General features: G+C 44.6%; 1 protein-coding gene across 1 annotated transcript in view; it reads left to right on the forward strand.

The window, feature by feature from the left end:
* PPP1R1B (protein phosphatase 1 regulatory inhibitor subunit 1B) overlaps positions 1 to 19,086 on the forward strand; it is a 79,361-nt gene that overhangs the window by 43,655 nt on the left and 16,620 nt on the right. The window contains exons 3-4 of the mRNA XM_044298994.1: positions 1,675 to 1,697; positions 16,653 to 16,728. Coding sequence (XP_044154929.1) covers positions 1,675 to 1,697; positions 16,653 to 16,728 — 99 coding nt within the window. The remainder of the gene's footprint in view (positions 1 to 1,674; positions 1,698 to 16,652; positions 16,729 to 19,086) is intronic.

The raw sequence follows: 19,086 nt of genomic DNA on the forward strand, positions 1-19,086 counted from the left end.
AAAGCATAAAATCAAGATCAGGGTCATGGAGTCTTGTTCAGTCCCTTCTACGGCAACATAAGGCCTTTTCCACAAATGGTGCAGATTTTGCTGTGAATTTCATAGCGGAAATGCTTTGAGTTTGTTGCAGCTTTTTACCCTTGGTGTGGCAAAAGGTGAAATAAGCGCTAAAACCTGCTCTGCGTGCTTTGTGTGAATATCTCATCATCTTTGCTGCTATTGCAAATGCTGTGGATTTTATGCATGCAATTCTGCTGCAGAAAATCCACAGCGTGTATGTCACTTGTGGCTGTCCCCTAAAAATGGGTCACCTTGTATGACTATGGCTCTGTTCACATTTGAGATGAAGGCTCTATCTAGATTTTCCATCATATTTGAAGAAAAATATAGTGTTGCCTGCAGTAATGTTTTTCCTGGCTAAATGACAGACACCTCTGTGGAACTCAATAGACCCCACTAAAAGTCAGTGGGGACCATAGGGTGCTGCAATGTCTATTGTGTGATGGACCCCAATCCGGAAGAAACAATGCTGATGAGAACAGAGCCTTTAAAGGGGTTGTTCAATTTTGCAGATTTTTTTAAAACTTTTAACCCCTGCCTGTTAACCCCTTTCCTTAAACAGTCTCCAGGCACCCATTCTGTAAACATCTGGATGGATGCGGTCATGTGTGTCACTGCAGCCAATGACGGGCTTCATTGGTGACATGTCTCCATGCGGCACGTGCCCCAGCAGTAATGTGCCACTTGGGGGACACATCACCACTGAGACTAGTCATTGGCCGCAGCGGCAACTGTGACCCCCATTCATCTGGAAGTTTATAGGACGGGGGCGGCATGACTGCTGAAAGGAGACAGTGACCCAGCTGGACAGCCCCTTTAATCTTGAGTGGTTCAGTCTGTCATGATCTGGGGGAAATCTTTATATGAATGATTGAGTTTCTAACTGAATGTCCTCTTTAAAGGGGTTATTTACCCATATGGACCTTTTCTGCAGACCCCCAAGCAAGGCTGGACCCACTGTAGGAAACATACTTACCCCACAGCTGGGTTCCAGCTCCATTGCTGCCCCCTGGACGCCGCTGGTCTTGGATCTACCCGCGTCAACATTCGGTCATGTGGACACTGCAGCCAACTGGCCACAGTGGTCATGTGTCATTCATGCACCACGTGACCCAAACATGACGCATGGGAGACCTGAGACCTGCAGGTCTGGCCAACCTGGGGGTGAGGGCTCTGCAGAAAAGGTCCCCAGGGAGGAACAATCCCTTTAAATATAATGTATATGGCCAGTGTTAATAGGTAAGGGCAATTATGAGAAAACTAATATTACAATTTAAAGTGACAGTAGTAGATTTTTGTCAGCAGTTTGTTTTCAATTGTCTTCATGCAGGTTCTCTACTCTTATGACCATTGATGACCGTGCGCTATGATAATCCTGACCATTTATTAACACACTAGCTATTAGACCCTGTCCATATCAGATTTAAAAAAAATCTGTATATAAAATGTTTTCATTTGAATCTGCCCATTACGAGGCGTCCGCTGCAAAATACATGTGGGCCTGAAATGTCCCGTAGATTAAATAAATGGATTTGTAATTTTTCGTTCTGCATCATACAAGAAATAATGATTCTTTTTTTTTCTCTGTTTGTTGCTACTTATTTTACCTTATAGATGATGACCCAACATTATATCAGGTAAACCTTGCACCCTTTTTGTCGCTTTGTGCTATTTACTGTTCCAAGCCATACAAAATGCTTTATAGTTTTATGTAAGACCTGCATCGGAAATAGGTAAAACAGCGCCACTCTTATTCATAGGGTGTGTCCAGTATTGCAGGGCATCCCATTCATTTCAACCGCTACACCAGACACAACCCATAATCTAGAGTGGTGCAATATAGAAATGATCTGAATATGTAGTACTTGATGATCCAGAGCAGCGTGGTGGCTCAGTGGTTAGGACTGGTCCCTTGCAGCGTTGGGGTCCTCAGTTAAAATTCGACCAAGGGCAACATCTGCATGGAGTTTGTATGTTCTCCCTGTGTTTACATGGGTGTCCTCCGGGTACTCTGGTTTCCTCCCACACTCCAAAGACTTACTGATAGGGAACTTAGATTGTGAGCCCCATTGGGGAAAGTGTGACGCTAAGGTCTGTAAAGCGCTGCGGAATATAGTAGCGCTATATAAGTGCATAAAATAATAATCCAGCCATCTTGTTCTGACCCTTCCACACAACCGCTGAGTTCAGTTATAACAAGTTTACTAATGTGAGGCTGCATTTCTAGTACATAATCTTGTATCAAGTTTCAGACAGCAAATAATCCACTGCACTTCATTTATCTGTATTGGATTTCCAGCTTGACAAGTGGGAGTGGTGTAGTGGTAAGGAGGTGTGGCTTAAAGGGGTTGTCCCATGATTGATATAACAAATAAATATCAGGCATCATACTGCACGTGAAAATTTCCTTCTTAGGCCCCATGCACACGGCCGTGTTTCACGGCCGTGTGCGGGCCGTGGAACCGCGGCCTGGATCCCTCCTGAGAGCAGGAGCGCACGGCGTCACTGGTTGCTATGACGCCGTGCGCTCCCTGCTGCCGCCGCAATACAGTAATACACTGGTATGATCTATACCAGTGTATTACTGTACTGTGCCGGCAGCAGGGAGCGCACGGCATCATAGCAACCAGTGACGCCGTGCGCTCCTGCTCTCAGGAGGCATCCAGGCCGCGGTTCCACGGCCCGCACACGGCCGTGAAACACGGCCGTGTGCATGGGGCCTAACAAAGCTAGAAGCAGCCCTGTACCTTACATGGATCCAGAGATCTCATTGCTCTGCTAGATTTATTTTAAACCATTAGCTCAGTGGGGATGTGCTTTGTCTGGGGGGTGTCCTCTCTGCTGCAGCTATTTCACTAGCATAGTTCAGGGGACATGCCCTTTCTGCTGCAGATCTGTAACTGTCACAGCTTCTAAATAAAAGACAGGAGTGGTGGCAAGGATAGTATTGTTCTATTAGGGGTCAGCTGTTCCGTTCCGAAAAATACGGAATGCACACGGACGTCATCCGTGTTTTTTGCGGATCCGTTTTTTGCGGACCGCAAAATACAACCTCAGCCGTGTTAGCCCCCCATATCAAAATTTTTGAACAAAATTTGTGCAGTTGGTTAGATCTTTGTTAGATCAGGTTAGATCAATTGTTCTTTGCGTTAGATCTCATACAGAAGTAGAGATATTAACAGTTATTTGCAGGGGGGGCTAACCCGTCATCAGCCCCCCCTTATCAAAAAATTGACCAAACAATTAGCTATTTTGGAAGATATTTGTTAGATCAGGTATGATCAACTAGTTGTTTTGTTAGATCTCACATAATTGCAGACTTATTAAGTGATTAATGAGGGGGGGGCTAGCCCCCCCACATGCAATTTTCAGGTAAAATTTGATGCATACTAATAGGCCTTCGTTAGATCCGGTAAGATCAAGTGGTTTCAACGTTAGATCTCATTTAATTACAGAGATATTTCACATAAAAACACAGATATTAGGTAGTATTATTAAATAGGGGGGCTAGCCCCCCCACATGCAATTTTCGGGTAAAATTTGATTCAGACTAAGAGGCCTTCGTTAGATCCGGTGAGATCAAGTGGTTTCAACGTTAGATCTCATTTAATTACAGAGATATTATGGATATTTGGTATTTTACGTCAGGGGGGGCTAGCCCCCCCACATGCAATTTTCTGGTAAAATTTGATGCAGACTAATAGGCCTTCGTTAGATCAGGTAAGATCAAGTGGTTTCAACGTTAGATCTCATATAATTATAGAGATATAAATATTTGGTATTACATAAGGGGGAACTAGCCCCCCCATATGCAAATTTCAGGTAAAATTTGTTGCAGACTAAGGCTACTTTCACACTAGCGTTCATAGGTCAGTTCGTGAGCTCCGTTTGAAGGGGCTCACGAGCGGACCCGAACGCTTCCGTCCAGCCCTGATGCAGTCTGAATGGAGCGGATCCGCTCAGACTGCATCAGTCTGGCGGCGTTCAGCCTCCGCTCCGCTCGCCTCCGCACGGACAGGCGGACAGCTGAACGCTGCTTGCAGCGTTCGGGTGTCCTCCTGGCCGTGCGGAGGCGAGCGGATCCGTTCAGACTTACAATGTAAGTCAATGGGAACGGATCCGCTTGAAGATGACACCATATGGCTCAATCTTCAAGCGGATCCGTCCCCCATTGACTTTACATTGAAAGTCTGAACGGATCCGCTCAGGCATCTTGCGCACTAAGAAATTTTTCTAAGTTATTAATGCAGACGGATCCGTACTGAACGGAGCCTCCGTCTGCATTAATATGATCGGATCCGTTCAGAACGGATCCGATCAAGCGCTAGTGTGAAAGTAGCCTAATAGGCCTTCGTTAGATCTGGTAAGATCAAGTGGTTTCAACGTTAGATCTCAAATAATTACAGAGATATTTAACATAAAAACACAGGTATTAGGTAGTCTTCAATAGGGGGGCTAGCCCCCCCACATGCAATTTACTGGTAAAATTAGATTCAGGCTAATATGCCTTCGTTAGATCCGGTAAGATCAAGTGGTTTCAACGTTAGATCTCATTTAATTACAGAGATATTATGGATATTTGGTATTACGTCAGGGGGGGCTAGCCCCCCCACATGCGATTTTCAGGTAAAATTTGATGCAGATTAATAGGCCTTCGTTAGATCCTGTAAGATCAAGTGGTTTCAAGGTTAGATCTAATTTAATTACACAGATATTTCACATAAAAACACAGATATTAGGTAGTATTAAATAGGGGGGCTAGCCCCCCCCCCCCCCCCATGCAATTTAATGGTAAAATTTGATTTAGGCTAATAGGCCTTTGTTAGATCCGGTAAGATCAAGTGGTTTCAACGATAGATCTGATATAATTACAGAGATATTTTGGATATTTGGTATTATGTCAGGGGGGGCTAGCCCCCCACATGCAATTTTCTTGTAAAATTTGAGGCAGACTAATAGGCCTTCGTTAGATCCGGTAAGATCAAGTGGTTTCAACGTTAGATTTCATTTAATTACAGAGATATTTCACATAAAAACACAGATATTAGGTAGTATTAAATAGGGGGGCTAGCCCCCCCCCCCCCCCCCCCCCCCATGCAATTTAATGGTAAAATTTGATTTAGGCTAATAGGCCTTTGTTAGATCCGGTAAGATCAAGTGGTTTTAATGTTAGATCTCATATGATTACAGAAATATTATGGATATTAGGAATTACATAAGGGGGAGCTAGCCCCCCTATTTAATACTACCTAATATCTGTGTTTTTATGTGAAATATCTCTATAATTATATGAGATCTAACGTTAAAACCACTTAATCTTACCGGATCTAACGAAGGCCTATTAGTCTGCATCAAATTTTACCTGAAAATCGCATATGGGGGGGCTAGCCCCCCCTGACGTAAAATACCAAATATTCATAATATCTCTGTAATTATATGAGATCTAACGTTGAAACCACTTGATCTTACCGGATCTAACGAAGGCCTATTAGTCTGCATCAAATTTTACCAGAAAATTGCATGTGGGGGGGCTAGCCCCCCTGACGTAATACCAAATATCCATGATATCTCTGAAATTATATGAGATCTAACGTTGAAACCACTTGATCTTACCGGATCTAACGAAGACCTATTAGTATGCATCAAATTTTACCAGAAAATGGCATGTGGGGGGGCTAGCCCCCCTATTTAATACTACCTAATATCTGTATTTTTATGTGAAATATCTCTGTAATTAAATGAGATCTAACGTTGAAACCACTTGATCTTACCGGATCTAACGAAGGCCTATTAGTCTGCATCAAATTTTACCTGAAAATTGCATGTAGGGGGGCTAGCCCCCCCTGACGTAATACCAAATATCCATAATATCTCTGAAATTATATGAGATCTAACGTTGAAACCACTTGATCTTACCGGATCTAACGAAGGCCTATTAGTATGCATCAAATTTTACCAGAAAATTACATGTGGGGGGGCTAGCCCCCCTATTTAATACTACCTAATATCTGTATTTTTATGTGAAATATCTCTGTAATTAAATGAGATCTAACGTTGAAACCACTTGATCTTACCGGATCTAACGAAGGCCTATTAGTCTGCATCAAATTTTACCTGAAAATTGCATGTGGGGGGGCTAGCCCCCCCTGACGTAATACCAAATATCCATAATATCTGTGAAATTATATGAGATCTAACGTTGAAACCACTTGATCTTACCGGATCTAACGAAGACCTATTAGTATGCACCAAATTTTACCAGAAAATTGCATGTGGGGGGGCTAGCCCCCCTATTTAATACTACCTAATATCTGTATTTTTATGTGAAATATCTCTGTAATTAAATGAGATCTAACGTTGAAACCACTTGATCTTACCGGATCTAACGAAGGCCTATTAGTCTGCATCAAATTTTACCTGAAAATTGCATGTGGGGGGGCTAGCCCCCCCTGACGTAATACCAAATATCCATAATATCTCTGAAATTATATGAGATCTAACGTTGAAACCACTTGATCTTACCGGATCTAACGAAGGACTATTAGTATGCATCAAATTTTACCAGAAAATTGCATGTGGGGGGGCTAGCCCCCCTATTTAATACTACCTAATATCTGTATTTTTATGTGAAATATCTCTGTAATTAAATGAGATCTAACGTTGAAACCACTTGATCTTACCGGATCTAATGAAGGCCTATTAGTATGCATCAAATTTTACCTGAAAATTGCATGTGGGGGGGCTAGCCCCCCCTCATTAATCACTTAATAAGTCTGCAATTATGTGAGATCTAACAAAACAACTAGTTGATCATACCTGATCTAACAAATATCTTCCAAAATAGCTAATTGTTTGGTCAGTTTTTTGATAAGGGGGGCTGATGACGGGTTAGCCCCCCCTGCAAATAACTGTTAATATCTCTACTTCTGTATGAGATCTAACGCAAAGAACAATTGATCTAACCTGATCTAACAAAGATCTAACCAACTACACATATTTTGTTCAAAAATTTTGATATGGGGGGGCTAACACGGCTGAGGTCAAAATACATACGGTCGTGTGCATGAGGCCTTAGTAAAAAAATACTGAAATGTGAACAGACACATTTAAATCAGTGGGTACATGTGCCCTCCGTGGAACATGTGGACAGTGAAAAACGGAAATGTGGATGAGGCCTAAATCTGTCCTATCTCTGTCCTCTTCTACAGTATTTATCCAAGGACTTGGTAGTGAGTGGGTTAAATTTAGTTTGGCTGATTAAGCAATTAAACAGGTATAGCTCACCCCCCTTTCTCATAGACTGAGCTCCTGCCCTCCCTCATGGAGTGAAAATACGTAATGGAATTTGTGATGAAAGGGGGGATGTTGAAATTCAGAGAAGTGAACAAAAGGGTTTATTTAAAGCGAAGAACGTTCTGCTCTAAAGTCACAGTGAGAATGACCTCAAAGGCAAAGCAAGGCCACCTGAGGAACGGTGTGGGGGTGGCAGTGAATAAGGATGAACTTCAATAGTGCGGTCTGTTTTTCTGGGACTTGGCGAGCGTCACCTACAAAATGAAAGCTATGAACTGCTACAACGTATATTAATCACAGTATTGCACCTAATTGCTTTACACTATTGTGCATTTAAGCGCATCTCTGCATATGCTGAGCTCAATCATTTGCAGTAGAAGAAGCGTTTCAGATGGCTTTATTACATACATATTTAGGGGGTCATTTATTAAGTAATATACGCCACTTTTCTGGCGTATATATCTGTCGCAGATTGCGGTGCAAAAGTTTTTTACAACGCAATCTGCGACTTTTCCCTGCTCACACAGGTCTAAAAAAAGGGGGCATGGCGTACCTCAGTGTTCGGTCAGTGATTTCCATCAGTGATTTTGAGCCAAAACCAGGTGCGGCTCTAAACACAGAACAGGTGCAGATCTTTCCTTTAGGCCTCTTGCACACAACCGGTGTGCGTCCGTGGCCGTATTGTGGCCCGCATACGGCGGGTCCGCAATACACGGGCACCAGCCCGTGTGCACTGCGCATCACAGATGCAGATCCATTCACTTGAATGGGACAGCAATCACAGAGATACAGAACGGAAACACGGATCGAAACCCCACGGAAGCACTTACGGTTTTTCTGTCCGTGCCTCTACACCGCAAAAAAATAGAATTTGTTGAATGGGTCTCCATCCGTGCCGGCCGCCACACGGATGTTGCCCGTGCATTGGGGACCGCAAATTGCAACGTTCGTGTGCAAGAGGCCTTATACCTTATGTCTGTGGAGGCTTCAATCCTGGTTTTGACTCACGATCACTGATGGGAAAACACTGACATGTGAATGAGGCTTTAGGCTTCATTCACACGTCCGTAGAACACGGTCGGTGAGATACCGGACTAGCATCCTGCTTAGTGCAGGAGTGCACTGCATCATTGGTTGCTATGACGCCGTCCGCTTTGTGCCGCTGCCGCAGTACAGTAATACACTCGTATAGATCATAGCAACCAATGACGCTGTACACTCCTTTACTAAGCAGGATGCCAGTCCGGTATCTCACGGACCGTGTTCCACGGACGTGTGAATGAAGCCTTAGGCCTCATGCACATGCCCGTTGTTTGGGTCCGCATCAGAGCCACCGTTTTTGCGGCTCTTTTGGGGCCGCAAAAGATGCGGACAGCACTCTGTGTGCTGTCCGCATACGTTGCACCGTTCCGTGGCCCCCGCAAAAAAAATATAGCATGTCCTTTTCTTGTCAGTTTTGAAGACAAGAATAGGCATGTCTAAAATGTGTTCCGTTTTTTTGCGGATCCGCGGTTTGCGGATGGCAAAAAACGGCACGGTTGTGTGCATGTAGCCTTAGGTGTAGAAAAAATTGTCTAAATTTAAGCCAGCAAGGAAGCTGTCTTACATTTAGACCGGCGGTGGATGCGCTGAAATTAAGTAGAGGTTGGTGCCTCTACATAACTTTGACGGATCCACCGCCAGCACAGGGGGTTATTAAGGTGTCTAGAACGCTGGTCTTAATAAATTACCCATCGTTTAAACTATGCGTCCAAACTATGGATACATGGGCACCGGACTCTTTGTGCCTAGATCAGTTTAGATCAGTATTGCACCTAATAGGGATCTACGTTCAGTTCAGTAGAACTATGGATGGTCCGAGTGTTGCAGCTGTAATACAAAAGCTAAAATGTGTCATACCACCTTTAGTCAGGCTGTATATTTTATATATAGTCAACATCAGAGAAAGCTTCAGTGCACAGTCCCCACAGACCCTGTACACAACTACACAACTGCTCAGTCCCCTGCTTCTCCACCCTTACAGAAAAAAAACTCTCCACTCTACTCTCCAGATCACATCTCACCACCTGTGCACTTGACTCAATCCCATCCCACCTCATCACTATCACTATTTGGTGTCTTCCCCTCTGGTTTTAAACATGCTACCATTACACACATCCTCAAAAAGCCTTCACTTGACCCATCTTCTTTGTCCGGTTATCGCCCTATATCACTTCTTCTGTATGCCTCAAAGCTACTTGAGCAACATGTCCATTCTGAACTATCCTCTCATCTGTCCTGCTCCCTCTTTGACCGGCTACAATCTGGCTTCCGACCCCACCACTCAACTGAGACTGCCCTTACCAAAGTCACGATTTACCTACTAACAGCCAAAACAAAAAAACATTACTCTGTCCTCCTTCTCCTTGACATGTCCTCTGCCTTTGGCACTGTCGACCACTCCCTTCTGTTACAAACTCTCTCATCTCTTGGCATCACTGACCTGGCCCTCTCCTGGATTACATCATACCTCACAGAGCGGACATTTAGTGTTTCCCACTCTCACACCACCATCTCGTCTCATTCCCTCTCTGTTGGTGTCCTGCAAGGTTCTGTCCTAGGACCTCTGCTCTTCTCTATGTACACTTTCTGCCTGGGACAGCTCACAGAGTCCCATGGCTTTCAGTATCACTTTTATGCTGACGACACACAAATCTACCTCTCTGGTCACCACCTTACTATCCAGAATCACACAATGTCTATCTTCCATATCCTCCTTCTCTTCTTGCTTTCTAAAACTTAACATGGATAAAACAGAATTCATCATCTTTCCCCCATCTTGCTCAACCCCCCCAACAGACCTATCTATCACGATCAATGGCTGCATACTTGGAGTGACCTTGGATTCTGCCCTCTCCTTCCGACCGCACATCCAAGCCCTTTCCACCATTCCACCACCTGCTGCCTCCAACTCAAAAACATCTCTCGCATCCGTGCTTTCCGCATCTCTGAGTTTGCAAAAATGCTTGTACACGCCCTCATCATCTATCGCCTAGACTACTGCAACAACCTCCTCAGTGGCCTTTTATCTAGCACTCTCGCACCCCTTCAATCTATCCTCAACTCTGCTGCCCGACTAATCCTCCTCTCGCCATGTTACTCCTCTGCCTCTCCCCTTTGCCAATCTCTTTACTTGCTCCCCATTGCCCAGCGAATTCAGTTCAAAATACTAACAAATACATACAAGGCTGTCCACAACCTGTTCCCTCCCTACATCTCTGAGCTACTTTCCTGATACATCCCCAAATGCAATCTCCGATCCTCACAAGACCTCCTTTTCTCCACCTCTTCCCACAATTGCCTCCAAGATTTCTCCCGTGCATCCCCCACACTCGCTACCCCAACATATTAGACTCTCACCTACAGTGAAATCCTTCAGAAGAAACCTAAAAACCCACCTCTTCAGACAAGCCTACAACCAGTGACCCTGCTGCCTCTATAGCACCATGACCAACTTTACCCTCTCCTACTGTGTCCTTCTCCCATACCATGTAGATTGTAAGCCCTCACGGGCAGGGCCCTCTCTCCTTCTGTGCCAGTTTGCAACTCGTCTTGTTCATGCTTAGTGCAATTGTCTGTATTATGTATATATACCCCTTTTAATATGTACAGCTAGGGTGGCCAGACGTCCGGATCTCATAGGCCCAGTACCGAAGTCCGCTAGAGGGCACCAACACATCTTAGTCGTCCTCGACTACACCACTCGGTACCCGGAGGCGGTGCCGCTGCATCATACATCAGCCAAACTCATAGCTAAGGAGTTAATGGAGATGTTTTCTCGAGTGAGTCTACCTAAGGAGGTTCTGACTGACCAATGGACCCCGATTATGTCCAAGGTCATGCGGGAACTCTGTAAGTTGTTCCACATAAAACAGCTACGGACGTCCTTGTATCATCCGCAAATAGATGGCCTGGTAGAGAGGTTTAATCAAACACTAAAAAAAATGTTAAAAAGATTGGTGTCTAAGGATGGGAGGGACTGTGACCTTCTTCTGGCCTATCTCATGTTTGCAGTGCGAGAAGTGCCCCAGGCCTTTACTGGGTTCTCGCCCTTTGAACTGCTATACGGCAGACACCCTCGTGGTCTGTTGGACGTCGCCAAAGAGGCGTGGGAACAACAGCCCACACCGCACAAAAGTGTTGTTGAGTACATCACCCAGATGCAGGGACGGATGGAAACAGTGGTGCCTCTGGTTAGGGAGCATATGGAAGCAGCACAGCGAGCCCAGAGTAGGGTCTATAACAGGCAGGCTCGGGTCCGGAACATTAACCTGGGTGATCGGGTGTTGGTTCTGGTACCGACCATAGACAGTAAGTTCCTAACTAGGTGGCAGGGGCCCTACGAGGTACTTGAAAAGGTACACCAGCCAGGGCGGCGAAAGCCGGAGCAGGTGTACCATGTGAATCTGGTCAAACCCTGGAAAATAGGGAAACCTATACGGAACACAGCCCACGACCAGCAGCCGGGCCTGGGGTGGAGATTACTGGGCTTTGACTGGCCCCCTCCCAAAAGAACCCATCTGCAGATTTCTGGTGGCCTCGTAGCGCTACACCAGGTCGACCATCTCTAGGGCATTACCAGGAGACACCTGGCCAATCCAGTGCTGGAGAGGGTACGGCAAAGCCCTCCAGAACTCATCCGCCAACAGGCGGTCCAGCATAACAGCGGGACCATTTTTGCAGCCGCTCTAGCAGATCATAATACTGCGGTCTGGCGGGTTCAACCGGGTTAAATTCCCACTGACGCACTCGCTGGGCCTAGACCAATACATTCACCCCCAGTCTTGCCAGAATCTCACCTTTTACGGACAGGTAGTCGGTAAACACCTGCTCGGGTCCAGATGGCAGGAAAACACCTGCTGGGGTCCAGACGGCAGGAAAAGAGCGATGACCTTGGCCTATTGGTCTCAGGGTAACTTCTCCCTCATGGCCACCTTTTCGAACACCGCCAGATACGTCTCAACTTCCTCCGATTGGGTCATCTTAGGGGTCACCGCACGAACAGCTTTCCGGACATCGTGGACGTTCTGGGACGCTCCTGCCACTTGTAATGCAATCACATGCTGTAATAGCAGCTGGTTGGTTTCCTGCTGCTGCTTGTTTGCCTCCCGCTGCTGAAAGTTAGCCTCCACAAAGGCTTTCACGACCGCCTCCATTTTGTCAAGGGATACGGGTTGTAACCTTGCCGGCTTGATATAAGACATACACCCGTGCCCGGGGAAAAAAATAAAACTTTTCGGCCTTCAGGCCAGCCTCACTGCGTTTGCCTGCATCCGATACCAAATGTGGGGATTCGCTCTGGTAGGCAGGTTAGTGGATGCAGCATAGAGGCAATGGACCAGGTTTTAAATCAATCTTCAGTGTTTAATCACCCTCATAACATAACATAAGAGTCCCTTTACAGGCTTGGTGCTTGTTCACACACAGAAAAAAACTAAATAACGTTCACCTGGTATCCTGGGTGTCAGTTCACACCCAGCTGAATGCGCAGCCTCAGAAAGTCCACTTGCAGGCTGTAAGGCGGCCTGCTCGCCTGACACACGGTCTTCAGACCTCAGTGCAGAGAGCTCCCAAAGCCACAGCGTCTCCACAGCTTCACTGTGAAGTGGAGGATAATCCACCCAGCTGAGACTGCTGGCTGGGTTTTTATCCCAAACCAAAACCCGGCCTGGAACGTGGGGAGAAGCCACCCACCCTGCACTTTGGCTGCTCCCAGTAAGAGCCGGCCCGGATCGACTCTACAGCCATACTAAATAACAAATAGTGTCAGTCAGCACTAACTGCTGCTGACACTTTTAATTACCGGCTCTTACCTCATCGAGGCCAGAAATCTTAGTGACACATACCTTCCGTAAATGACGGACCCTTGTGCCTTCCTACAATATATATATATATATATAGTCCAGAAAATGAACGGCACTCCAATAGATAATGGACAACTATAAAAATGGAATGGTCGGCACTCACAATTTACATGGGTCACGCAGAATATTCGCATTGAATTAAAATTTATTTACATTAATAGCACAAACAGACATGATAAAATACAAGTATTGGCCAATACTACAAAAATTACAATAAAAATAGACTGAATCAATGAGACTCACATAAGGAATACCAATGCACGTTGTTTGGTCTGTTATCCAAGATGGTTACAATGGATCAATTGGTCAAAATATGTATGACAGTTATCTCAACTTTATATACCTGGATACAAAATAGCTGAATATTTCCAAGTTCTTACATATATTCAAAATCAGACCTTAATAGAGCGATAATTCGCTCTATTCTCAGGGGAGATAGGCAGCTGTTGAGCATGCATGTGTAGGAGAAGGATAGCTGTTGGCTGCACAAATATTCGGTGACACCTATCTAAAGTGTGTGGCCAGCCTAATGCCTGGCTTATGACTGTATATTCTGGTACCAGTGATGGTGATTGTATGCTATCCTTAGGGAGATAATAACTACTTATTGGGTCAACATTGGTAAGCGTGCACAGAGTAACAACAACTAGTGACTACTGAAGTTTGCCACCTGGTTCTAGGGGAGGTCCAACTGTCTAGGACAAATGTAGGGTCAGATGACCTAGTTGCAGAAATTATTTAACTGGTGGTAGGTGATCTCCATATCACACGTGAGGAGTTTTTCATAAGTGGTAATAGAATGCATATAGAGGTAAGCCTAACTCTGCATCGCTAGTAGTTCATCCGTATTCCTTCCAAGTAGGTAGTATTGTCCACAAGGAACATTATTTAACTGCAATCCAATAACATTAGCTGCATAGTTTTAGCTAATGAAATTAGTAACTCACAAACTTTACCAACGGTGTATGCCATACACTACGCCTTACAGATGACTGATAACATAAATGGATAAATTTCACCATATTATATTGTGCTCATGTACAGATGTGTACTTATTAGTAAAAATTTAAAATACTGATCCTTTTCCCTTTAACTTTGCATGAAGATAGGTGACCTTTTTCCTCCCCCTGCTTCTGAACCTTGCTTGTTCCCATCAGCCCAGCCTTCATACCGTAGGGACCACGGCAGGCTGTCTCTGAACTTCGGTAACAACAATTCACCCTTTCACCCTAGGATGGCCCACAGCAGTGGAGCACATATGTACTGGCAGGATCAAGTTCCCAAGTGTTTGGATTTTAAAGAGGCGCAACATGACGGAACTGCTGAGCAATACTATTCATGTCATGTCATTAAGGAGAGGATTGTGGAACATCTAAAATCTCATGGATTGAAAGATGAAAAACAGCATGGGTTTACTTCAGGGAGATCATGTCAAACTAATCTTATTGATTTTTTGATTGGGTGACTAAAATAATAGATGGCGGAGGTGCAGTAGACATCGCTTATCTAGACTTTAGTAAGGCTTTTGATACTGTCCCACACAGAAGACTAATCAATAAATTGCAGTCTTTGGGCTTGGACTCCCATATTGTTGAATGGATTAGGCAGTGGCTGAGGGACAGACAACAGAGGGTTGTAGCCAATGGAGTATATTCAGACCATGGTCAGTGGGGAACCTCAGGGATCTGTTCTGGGACCCATATTGTTTAATATCTTTATCAGCGAAATTGCAGAAGGCCTCGATGGTAAGGTGTGTCTTTTTGCTGAGGACACAAAGATTTGTAACAGGGTTGATGTTCCTAGAGGGATACACCAAATGGAAAAGGATTTAGGAAAACTAGAGGAATAGTCAAAAATCTGGCAACTAAAATTTTATGTTGATAAGTGCAAGATAATGCACCTGGGGCGTAAAAACCCAAGAGCAGAATATAAAATCAGTGATACAGTCCTAACCTCAGTATCTGAGGAAAGGGATTTAGGGGTCATTATTTCATATATGTCATAGAGCAGCAGGAAATGCTAGCAGAAGGCTTGAGTGTATAGGGAGAGGAATTACCAGTAGAAAGAGGGAGGTGCTCATGCCGCTCTACAGAGCACTAGTGAGACCTCATTTGGAGTATTGTGCTTAGTACTGGAGACCATATCTTCAGAAGGATATTGATACTTTGGAGAGAGTTCAGAGAAGAGCTACTAAACTGGTACATGGATTGCAGGATAAAACTTACCAGGAAAGATTAAAGGACTTTAACATGTATAGCTTGGAAGCAGAGACAGAGGGCATATGATAGAAACTTTTAAATACATGAAGGGAATCAACAAGGTAAAAGAGGAGAGAACATTTAAAAGAAGAAAAACTGCTACAAGAGGACATAGTTTTAAATTAGAGGGGCAAAGGTTTAAAAGTAATATCAGGAAGTATTACTTTACTGAGAGAGTAGTGGATGCATGGAATAGCCTTCCTGCAGAAGTGGTAGCTGCAAATACAGTGGAGGAGTTTAAGCATGCATGGGATAGGCATAAGGCCATCCTTCATATAAGATAGGGCCAGGGGCTATTCATAGTATTCAGTATATTGGGCAGACTAAATGGACCAAACGGTTCTTATCTGCCGACTCATTCTATGTTTCTATGTCAGCGGGCATGCGGTACTGGAAAGGTATTCAGGAACGTTTTCAAATTCTGAGAGAGTCCAGAAATTGCTCACAGGGTGCAAAAACACCCCACGCTGATTTGCAAGGATATTGTAAGAAAACATTTGGATATGAAGTCCAAATTATTAGTGAAAGTGTTAGTTCCCTTTAAAATATTAGCCTCTGTGGATGGATTCATTTCTGCCAGGTCTTCCCAGGGTAGGAGCTAAAATCAAAATAATTTCGCTGCTGCGCAGTATTCTGAAGCCACCCCTTTAACCTGTTTCACTACTAATAAGCAGCAGCAGATGTGTTTGACAGCCTCTTATCACCCTCCTTAAAACTAATATGTTCCAAACAGCAATTATAGTCAGTGAAGATTGGTTTCATCTCCACTTACTGGCTCTGTGCACGCCCTCAGCATACAGTCCATACACCAAGTACGTGGGCTGTGCAAACCTACACAGCCAATAACAAGGCCCTTCCCAAAAGTCAGTTTCACAATCTAAAATCTATGCTTAGGGGAGGCCCCGCTCATGGCCATGGTCTTCAAATAGTAGGCCCCAAAGCCTATGGACACAAATAATCACAGACATATGTTATCATTTCTCCTGAATAGTCTGCAGTTGAGCTGTTGAGTTCCAATTTTGGCTGAAGTCACCTACAAAGTTACTGTAGAACAATATTTAGCATACATGGTTCAGTAATAGACATTCGATTTGGTGGGTATGTTTCCTGTTAACCCTCTTCCAATTTTTTTTTATAGAAGCTGACAGGGGATGCCCAACCACTAAACACCAAGAGATCAAATCCATGTGCCTACATCCCTCCATCAATGAAAGGTGAGTTATCTCTGAAAGTCATAAGAAAAACTAAGTATGCCCTCCATGAATTCTCTGATTTTACATATCAGGACATAATAATGATGGTAAGACGCACCTAGGTTGTAGAGGAGGAAAATAAGGAAACATTTTTTTTGTCAGACCCCATATCAGATCCTCAGATCAGATCCCCATATCAGATCCTCAGATCAGACCCCTATATCAGATCTTCAGATCAGACCTCCATATCAGATCTTCAGATCAGACCTCCATATCAGATCTTCAGATCAGACCTCCATATCAGATCTTCAGATCAGACCTCCATATCAGATCTTCAGATCAGACCTCCATATCAGATCTTCAGATCAGACCTCCATATCAGATCTTCAGATCATATCCCCATATCAGATCCTCAGATCAGACCCCCAACTGAGCTTAAATAAATAAATGAACTTACCTCTCCTGCTCTGCTACTACTCTGCAGGTCTGGCAGTCTCTCCTGCAGTCTTTTCTGGGCCCGCGCTGCACTGTGATCTGACTGCGCACAGTCAGGACAGTGCATTGCGGCACACAGAGGATGACATGGGAGTCTTTAGAAGGTCTTACAATTAGGTAACTACAACCTCACATGAACAGCACACAACAGATTCCACCATGTCATTATTTATTTAACAAATACTAGGCTGCTTCCATAGGAATTATGAAGGTAAGTTGCAGCCATTTGCTGCTAATCAAACGGTCTTGATGAACTGATCATCAGGAAGTGTGACCACTTCTAAAAAAGAATACGTTTTGGCAGTTTGCTGGTCTGGAGCATTCAGGAGCGTGTCAACACAATGTCAAAGAGGAAAGATGTCAGCAATGATCTTATAGGGGCAACTGTTGCTGCTCATCAATCTGTGAAGGGTTATAAGTTAATTTGCAAAGTCTATCCTTCTAGTGGGAAACACTCAACAAGACAGTTGACAATCTTCCCAAGAATGTAAGTCCCAGCAAATTCACCCCAAGGTCTAACCATACAATGCTCAGAGAAACAACAGCACTCAGTCGGCATGTTAAATGTTCAAGTTCATGACGGCCGGGGTCGGCCTTATGGGGCAAAGGGCACACTACCCTTTTCACTACCCAGGCATCTGGTCACCAGGTTAATTAATCTGATGTTCAGGCTCCCCTGCACTTAATTATATAATATAATTGAGCATTCGACTAAGCACTGGTGGAACAAGGGAACCGCTATTTCCCTCCCTGCTTTTTTGATGACATTATTGCATCGTATGTGCCGACCTGGCCAGAAGAGGTCAGAACTACATTGCTGGAGGACGTTGTGGGACTGGGAAAAGGTAAATATTACGCAGTGTGTGCACTACAACATGGGAACACAGTATGGAGGCACAGTATTGAGTCACAGAATAGGGAAACAGTTGGGGGCACAGAAGAAGCATAGTATGGGGGCACATAAGAGGCACTGTATGGGGGCACAGAGTATGAGGCTTGGTCTGGAGCTTGGGCACTGAACTTCATCAGATCAGAAGCTGAAATCACAGGTCATGTGACACTCAACTAACTAGAACAGGGCCACTGTAGATGAAGTAAGTGAATTAAAAAACCCTTACATTTGTTTAGTTAGAAACATACAAAGAATTATGGTACTGTCACGGTGGGGGAAACCCCCCACCGTACAATGTCTCCAAGTACTAAGCCATAGGCAGGGAAAAGGGAGCTGGTCACCTCCTAAAGCCTCCCTAAAATAGCCCTAGTCTCCTGGCTGTATGAGTCGCCTTCAATGGTAAGGGGGCTCATACCCACGAACCTATAAGTCTAGGAATCCCTGCATCGCCCTCAACATCGTGACAGGATGGAGTATGGCGGGTTACATCCAAATTTACCACGGTTGACCTCCCAAAGGCCCCCCGCCTTCTTTCTGCTCCATCAGTGCGACCTCTCTATAGCCACTTACAAAAGGTCTGTGGTGCGTCAATGCGGAGAGGGCATGTATCCCGATTCTGTGGAGACAAACCTCTGCCCCCACTGTGACTTTGTGGACCGACAAAATTCAGGAAATAATGAGGATGCAGGATCTTACTGCCACACTGAAGAATACAGAGAAATCTTTCCACAAAACCTGGAGGGGTTGGATAGCGTTCCAAGAGACCAAGGAGTTCAGGCTCTTGTTATCTTTGTGAAGCGGCTACACCGCCATTTCTGACGCTGACAGCCAGGTTTCTTCTTTCCTCACTCTAATCTCTTTTCTTTTCTTCTCTTCTTATATTCGTTTTTCCCTCCTCTTCTTTCCCTATCCCATCTGCCCTAAGTTGGCATTGTCTTACCCTCCCCGCTCTGATATCCCCCAAAGCTCGAAGGGAACCTGTTACATGCTAC

This window comes from Bufo gargarizans, chromosome 6 (assembly GCF_014858855.1).
Source record: "Bufo gargarizans isolate SCDJY-AF-19 chromosome 6, ASM1485885v1, whole genome shotgun sequence".
NCBI classification, from domain to species: Eukaryota; Metazoa; Chordata; class Amphibia; order Anura; family Bufonidae; genus Bufo; species Bufo gargarizans.